Consider the following 8,298-nt stretch of genomic DNA (forward strand, 5'->3'; position numbering starts at 1 on the left):
TGCCCGCACAAGTGACAGAATTTGGTCTGAGACTTGCTGTCTTTATAACCTGGACTAGACTGTGAGGAAGAAGCTAAACCCCACCCACTGGTAACTCCTGGCAACCACCAATATCTACCAAGACAGCCTCACAGCTATGCATTCAAAGCTGCCTTAGGGCCATTATAAGCAACAACAATGGGCAACAGTTCCTCATGATTTATTCATACTGTATTTAGAATAATAAGGAATAACAGTTTCCCAGTTAGGAGCTCCAACTTGAGTCAGGTGGACCAGTGTTGAAGGCCTGGCTCCACCACCATGTAAATATCAGTCAAGTTAATTTATCTCTCTGCACTTCAGTTGCCTCACCTGCAAAAGGAGGCCAATTAGAACATTCCCCGACCCTGTAGGGTTGCTGTGGAGAATGAGTGATATAACGTAGGTAAAAACAGCACACTTGTGAGCATGAAATAAGCTTCAGCTATTGTTACTATTATCATTAATGCTTATACTTGCCTGGAGTAAACCCTGCCAAGCCTTACTCTCAAATTGCCTTGACAGGGTGTCTAGATCTTCCAATTACACATCTCATTTCACCTCTGACAAGGTGTCCTGTCACTTTCTGTAGCGAGATTCCCCCACACTTCCAATCCCCAACTAGCCCTTAAGTTCCAGGAGAGCAAGGATGCACTTTGTTAATCACCCAATGCCCAGGGGCCTTACCACAGTGCTGGGTACCCAGAAGGTGTCGACTGACCACTGTCCTGTGACCTCTGCTTCCATTAGCATCGATCAGCCAACAGCCTAAGCAAAAGCTAAGTATATCAGGGTCAATGCAAAGATAAAATGACCCGGAGACTGTCCAGGGAGAGGTGGATAATGGTCACTAAGATTTTGGGGGTTCCTTACTCTGTGCCAAACCCTATACTAGAGACATTATCGCATGTAATACTCATAATAACCCCATTCAACCTCGGAGGAAAACTGAGGTTAATTGAGGGTAAGTGACATGCACAGTCACACCACCCCTCCGTGTCCAGATTTCCCAATTCAAACCCAGACCTGAGTCCAAAGCCCAGGCTCTTTTCTGGGTTACACATTGTTCCTGACAGTATCAGTTAAAGTCCCCCAAATTTCTATCTCCAACCTCAAACTTCTCCCAACTTAAAAATCCAACCGATGACTTGCCATCTCCATTTAATTTATAATAGGCATCTCAAATGTAACAGAGCCAGAAGAAAACTATGGGTTTTCCTTGCCAAATGTCTTCCTCCCTTCAAGCCTCCTACCTCACCTCAGTGAGGCACTATCACCTATCCAGTTGCTCGGGTCATAAACCGAATCTCTCTCATTCCCACACCCCACTTCTAAGCCATGTAAAAGTCCAGCTCTACCTCTACAATATGCCCAGAAGCCAATGACGCCCCACCGTAAGCACCACGACGCCCTAAATTAAGGTACCACACTCTCCCCTCTTTGGCCTAGGGCAACAGCGGGTTGCCAGGATTCAAGCTCCATCAAGAAGAATTCGGGCTCACTGCGGAAGCCCAGACCACTGCTCAGACGCAGGAGGAGGCAGCTTAAAAGTATTCACCGGGGAGCTTCCCTGGTGGCGCAGTGGTTGAGAGTCCGCCTGCCGATGCAGGGGATATGGATTTGTGCCCCGGTCCGGGAAGATCCCACATGCCGCGGAGCGGCTGGGCCCGTGAGCCATGGCCGCTGAGCCTGCGCGTCCGGAGCCTGTGCTCCACAATGGGAGAGGCCACAGCAGTGAGAGGCCCGCGTACGGCAAAAAAAAAAAAAAAAAAAGTATTCACCGGGTGGCCAGCTCTGACTGCTCTCCCTCCATGCCAGTCCCTGAGAGTCAAGTCTTCACAGCACCCAAGGTGACCACTTCTGTTCCTCCAACACCCTGGAAGACTCCCTACCCAGGCCCTGACGTGGGTGCCTCTCCTCCTTTATCAGTCTCAATTCCCAGGGCATCTTCTCAGACAGACTTCCCCAGCAACCCTACCCAAAGCCACTCTGCCACCAGGACCTGTGGCAGTACCAGCACTTGCTGGTACTGGTTTCGCTGCTTCCATGCTTATGAAATGCTGCCCCACCCCAGTCACTGAGGGCAGAGATGACGTTTGCCTGGCTCACTGCCATATCTCCAGCTCTTGGCACACAGGAGGTGCTGTGATATTGTGATATGATCAGAAATATTTATTCGGTCTTCCACCCCGGTGTGGGAGGCCCAGAAGACTTGGGATTGGCAGCTGGAGTGTGCGGGGGAGGGGAGGGGGAGGAGGGCGGACCCCTAACCTGTGGGATACTAACTCCAGGTAGTGTCAGAATTGAATTGTCGTACAGCCAGTTACTATCTGGGGAGCTGGGGAACTGGCTGGTGCGGGGGTAAAAACAAAACAAAAAACCCGTACACTGATGTCATAAGTGATGTAGGTAAAAACAATGCACAGGTGCTCAAAATTTTTTTTCAAAGGATTCACAGACTTAGATATCTTCTGACAGTGCTGCATTGTTTTTTTAATGCAAACTTAACAGCCCCATTCATACGAAATTATAGCGTCATCACCCCCTCCCTGTGTTGAGAGCCACCACAGTGAAGCCTCAAGCAGTCCCTAGAAAGCAGAAGTTAATTTTCCTGTGATGAACGGCCAGGATTTGGTTCTTTCCAAAGTCCTGAGAGGGGGATTTCAGAAACAAGTCACAAGGACTTCCCTGATGGCACAGTGGTTAAGAATCCACCTGCCAATGCAGGGGACATGGGTTCGAGCCCTGGTCCGAGAAGATCCCACATGCCGCAGAGCAACTAAGTCCGTGCGCCACAACTACTGAGCCCGCGTGCTGCAACTACTGAAGCCTGCGCTTCACAACAAGAGAAGCCACCGCAATGAGAAGCCCGCGCACCTCAGTGAAGAGTAGGCCTCGCTCGCACAACTAGAGAAAGCCCGTGTGCAGCAACGAAGACCCAACGCAGCCAAAAAATAAATAATTTTTAAAAGTTCTCACTTTAAAAGAAACAAGTCATGAAACCCTGCCAAAATATCAACCATACCAATAATTCTTTTATAAGACCCACTTGAGTACTGGCAATAATTTTCAGAACCCTAAATCACCTGCTGGGAGCCACAGAAAACCTCAAGGGGCTTTCAAGGGACTGGAGAACAGGTGCCCCGAAATATCTGTAACGTAATCACTATATAATGAAGTGTCACATCAAATTAGAACTATCTCAAAATAACAACAATGAACGATTTGCAAAGCTTTGTTGAGATTTGGAATATTCTGAAAACAGCCTTTTCCTGTCCACTTTGGTCTCCAAAGCCCTGAGAAGGTATTAAATGTCCTCCTGTCGCCTTGCCTGACTCAGGGCAAGGCATTTCACCTCAAGTTAAAAACCTCAATTTCCTCATCTCTGCAAAGGCCAGCTTGAATGCATGCCAAGTACAGTATTAGACCTCAAAAACCAAGTGATAACTTCACACGGCCACTGGAAAGAGGACGGATTATCTATCAGTGTAATCGGCGGGTTAGAGAAACCCACAGCTTAACCCCTGCATCAGTTACGGGCTGGCCTCTGATTGTCGCAAGGCTGAATGTATTAAGGAGCAAAAACAGCCCGGTATGCCCTCCGGAGTTAGACTCATTTGAGAAAACGCACCATTAAAACCTGTACAGAAATGCCGATAATCAACATGCCTAGGAAGGAGGGAGCGCGACGTGCGGAAGGCTTTACCTACTTCTTTTTTTTTCTAACTCTGCAGGAAGGAGTGAAATCAACATTAAAGGTTAAAAACTACTACTAATTCTGCCCTGCTGCACTACTAACCGGTAGAAGACGCCCATCCCAAGCGGACACAGGTGTTTTAAGATCTCATGAGTTAAACAGCCGAGAGTTACAAAACAGGCTCGGGCAAGTTCAGCTGAAAGGAGGGATGGCTTCAGGCTCGCGCTCTACCCAGTCAGCCGCGTTTGGGTCCAGCCAGGGTTGGGTCGGGAGACTCAGGAAGCAGGGCTGAGTCTTCCCAGCGCCCAGACCTGAGCACCGCGGTTTGGAAAGCAGTCTTCCAGACTTTCTCGAAGAAAAAGAGCCAATGCTCCAGAGCCTGGCGAGATGTCAAGCGCAACTCGTCTGGGCCACGTACGACCCGTTCAGGGCATGGAAAAGGAGTGGCTGCCCAAACCTACGTCTTCTCCTGGGTTCATCGGGTTGGCAGAGCCAGGTGGCCTACGGAGCTGAGCACCACACACTTTTGTCCTGGCGAGGAGGCGACACGCTCCTGAAACAGTCGGGATCCTCCGCCCGAACCCTGCCCGCCCCGCCCTAAGCGAAGTTCCTAAGGCCGAACGGGAAGACCTCGGGGTAGCCTCTAGGGCTTCCCCGTGTCCCTCTGGCCCGCCCGCCGCGGCACACGGTTTTCCCCGAAGGCCGAGCGCCGCGCTCAGGCCCGGAGCACTCACCCAGGCGGCGCAGGGTCACCCACCCCACTTTCGTTGGCGGAGCTGGGACCTGAACCCAGAGAAGCCCCCGTTGCCTCGGCTCCTGGCCCGGTCTCCCGACCTGTCTCTCTCCACTCACCTGGCCCGCACAGCACTGCGCTGACATCGTGGCGGCCGACCACCACCAGCGCGCTTGCCGGCTCCCAGCTTCCCTCTGGCCCTCCTGGCTCCCTCCGGCCTCGAGCGTCCCTCTGCGAACCCGCTCACGCCTCCACGCGGCGTAGCCCCAGCTGAATGCGATGCACTGAGGCCTTGGTAAAAACAACTGCCGCCAAACCCCGCCCCGCCACCCCAGGCCCCGCCCCGCCACCCCAGGCCCCGCCCCGCCACCCCAGGCCCCGCCCCGCCACCCCAGGCCCCGCCCCACTCGCTCGCTCCAGCCGCGGCGGCCGCCCGCAGCCCCGCCCCGTGCCCGCCCCTTCCCGGGCGCACCGCCTCCGAGCCCGCCAGCTCCCGGCTCTCGCTTCCGCTGGCGTCAGGCGGTGGGCGGTGGTCATCACTTCCCGGTGCAGTGCTGGACTGCGAAGGCTGTGCTCCAACGCGCCGGCCAGGTATTACCGGGCTCCTACGACGGCCTGGCGGCGCTCGGTCCCCGACCCAGGAGAGCGCGGCGCCCCTAGTCCCCGGCTGTGGTGGAAGAGCTGATTGCTTACTCCAATAAACCTTGGAGCCTTCAGTGAGCGATTCTGAGTGTCCTGCACTGCACAGGCGCAATAGGGGTGGCCGGGTGCTGGTCTGTGCTGCGCCTCGCGCCAAACTGGGTTATCCACGGGATCCCTGTTCCAGAAATCCCTTTATCTCCCTCATCTGCCAAGAAAATTTCTCAACTTTTGGGAAAGTTCCCTCGGCCGAAGCTTCGAATCCCTGGGCTTGGCTGTTCTGCCCTGACGTTACCATGGCACTTGGGGGATCCTGGGAAAACCCTTTCTGTGCTTCCCTGGATATTGATCTATTTTCTAATCTCTCCTCCACCACCCGCGTAAGAGCGCATCCTGGCCCAGGGACTTGGTTTGCATCCCTGCTTCCTCTCGCCCAACTCCACTAAAAAAGGGTTCCCTATATTTGTTTGTTACATGCAGAAGGCAGAGAGGGTGCCCCTAGTTTATCTCCCTACCCAAATCTTCTCTCCTCGCGGCCACTTCCCCAAGAAGAGGAATTTCTGTTACTCCAAACTTTGTGCCAAGGCCTTTTTACTCCTTAAAATAAGCATTACTGTGTATATTTTAGAAATGAGGCAACTGAAGCCCACATAGGTTAAATAACTTGCCCTAAGCTTAACAGCAAAGCTGAAGAAGCAATACTGGGACTGGAATCCACGTGTCTGATCCCCTCGGGCATGATACAAAGCTTGACCTTAAGCCTTTGGCAAAGTGGTGTCTTTGAGGGCAGTTTAGGAGGTGGAGACTAAGAGGAAAGTCGCATGGAAACCAATCCTTGGATTAGGAGCAGCACAAGATCTCCTAGAATTGAGGCAGGCTGGGAACTGGGATCCTCTACAAGAGTGCTTGCACCTGGACAAACGTCTCCTTGAGCAATAGGATACAAAAAATTATAAGTGACTAAAAATAACTGCACACATGCACAGTTGAGGCAAAGCTGAGCAATAGGATACAAAAAGACCAGGGACAAACTACAAGTTGTTGAGGTGCCAGGAGCTAAAGCATGGTACTGTGCATGATCCTGTCCACTGCACCACCAAAGAGGTGGACAGACCACGTAATGTATGTCTCCTGCCAAACCCACCCATCCATCCCTGTTGTTACCCCATTTAAGGACCCAAGCAGCTTCACTCCGAGAGCTGGCAAGGTTACCTGTTTCTTTTCTTTCTTTTTTTTTTTTTTTGTGGTACGCGGGCCTCTTACTGCTGTGGCCTCTCCCGTTGTGGAGCACAGGCTCCGGACGTGCAGGCTCAGCGGCCATGGCTCACGGGCCCAGCTGCTCCGCGGCATGTGGGATCTTCCCGGACTGGGGCACAAATCCGTGTCCCCTGCATCAGCAGGCGGACTCTCAACCACTGCGCCACCAGGGAAGCCCAGGGGTACCTGTTTCTTGCTTTTGCTCCCTGATGCTGCAGCTCCAGCCCCAATAAAGCCTTGCCTGAAATTCTCCTCTGACCTCTTAACCAACTTCTATTGATTAAAGAGTCCAAGGGCCCGGGTGAGTAACAGAAGCTCCTAGAATCTCAGCTGCCAGCATTTAGAGGAAGAGAAATAATGGACCAGGCCCTATTCAGAACCATGGAAAGTAATGAGAGTTGGCTCTAACTAAAATTTTTTAAATAACAGTATTAAAAAGAAAAACAAAAGGGCTTCCCTGGTGGCGCAGTGGTTGAGAGTCCGCCTGCCGATGCAGGGGACACAGGTTCGTGCCCCGGTTGGGAAGATCCCACATGCCGCGGAGCAGCTGGGCCCGTGAGCCGTGGCCGCTGAGCCTGCGCGTCCGGAGCCTGTGCTCCGCAACGGGAGGGGCCGCAACAGTGAGAGGCCCGCGTACCGCAAAAAAAAAAAAAAAAAAAAAAAAAAGCATAAGAAGTATCAGACCAGTGCAGCCACCTGCTTGGTGGCAGCCTATGATTCATCAGAAGCCAAGGATCTCACCAAGACTATCTAGTTAGGTTCACTGTCGGCTGGCGTGGTCACTCTGACCCCATTTCTTGCCCTGGGAGATTACTTGCGTGCTGGGAGATTCCTATCCCCTGGGAAGAGCCAGGCAACTTCTGGGGAGGGGGAAGATGTGAAATCTACCTACGTTTGAGCCTGCTGGGACTGCAAGGTCTCCTCACCTTTTAGGAGGAGCTCAGGAAGATGAGATCCCTCATCAGGCACCACTGGGTTACAGGCAGAGCTGGTAGTAGGATCCAGGCCTCCTGAATCCTAAACTCATTTTTTCCAAATGGATGCCAACGTGGGAGGATTCTGTGACAATATTAACATCAGCCTGGCAAAGAGAGAATATGACTTAATAACTGGAGGATTTGTAGACTGTGCCCAAGGTACCCAAAAAGCATAGTAGAAGCCTGAGCCTCTGGAGCCATAAAGTTGTAAATTTTAACTCCACCAAGAACTCGCTGGGTGACCTCTGAGCCTCAGTTTCATCATCTGTAAAATGGGGACTAGTAGTGCATTAAACTCACCCCTACAGACCCTGCGGTACAGGGCCTGGCCTCCATAAGCACTGACTCAATAGTAGCCCTGACTGGTATTAACAAACGAGTTAAAAAGACAATAACAAGTAATCTATGCAGGCTGATTCCTCCTTCCTGCTGGAAAATCTCAAAGGAATATGACTATCGTTGACCAAAAGAAAAACGTACAATGTAAAGTGAGTTGAGTTGTATTCAGAGAACTTACTGTGGACCATAGCCCAGGAGACAGCCTCTCAGATAACTCCAAATTGGGGAATTGCTCCAAAGAGATAAAAGGAAGAGCCAGGATATGTGTGAATTTTTTGCTGGAAAAAAAAACAAACATGTAGTCAAACATAAAAATATTACTGCTAATCACAAAGAACAGACATCTCAAGTTAATTATTTTAATACTTTTCTGTGAATGGGAAGATACAAGAATCTGGGGTTCTTGAAATTTTTCCGTAGATGTGCTTCTTAACTATATTGAGGCCAGGATGTTTTTCCTTAGATACGCATCTTAACTATCTAGGGGCAAAATGCAGAATGCTTCCTGTTTTTCTCCATCCTGAAGCCCCCTCAGGGCGCGTTGTTGGTGGGTGACAGTGGCTAATGGCTTGATCCCTGTAGAAATGGAATGGCTGGCAACATTTTTTTCTTCAGCTAGGTCTAAAGGTTTATTCCTT

At 51.3% G+C, this 8,298-nt stretch overlaps 1 protein-coding gene across 1 annotated transcript in view; it reads right to left on the reverse strand.

Annotated features, from left to right (window-relative positions):
- The window catches only part of SERINC5 (serine incorporator 5), an 84,240-nt gene extending 79,531 nt beyond the window's left edge, over nt 1-4,709 (reverse strand). The window contains exon 1 of the mRNA XM_029215859.1: nt 4,568-4,709. Within this exon, the coding sequence (XP_029071692.1) occupies nt 4,568-4,594 (27 nt within the window). The 5' untranslated portion in view covers nt 4,595-4,709. The remainder of the gene's footprint in view (nt 1-4,567) is intronic.
- Between the last annotated feature and the right edge of the window lie 3,589 nt (nt 4,710-8,298).

This window comes from Monodon monoceros, unplaced genomic scaffold (genome assembly GCF_005190385.1).
Source record: "Monodon monoceros isolate NGI ecotype Baffin Bay Population unplaced genomic scaffold, NGI_Narwhal_1 Super_Scaffold_12, whole genome shotgun sequence".
Classification (NCBI taxonomy): domain Eukaryota; kingdom Metazoa; phylum Chordata; class Mammalia; order Artiodactyla; family Monodontidae; genus Monodon; species Monodon monoceros.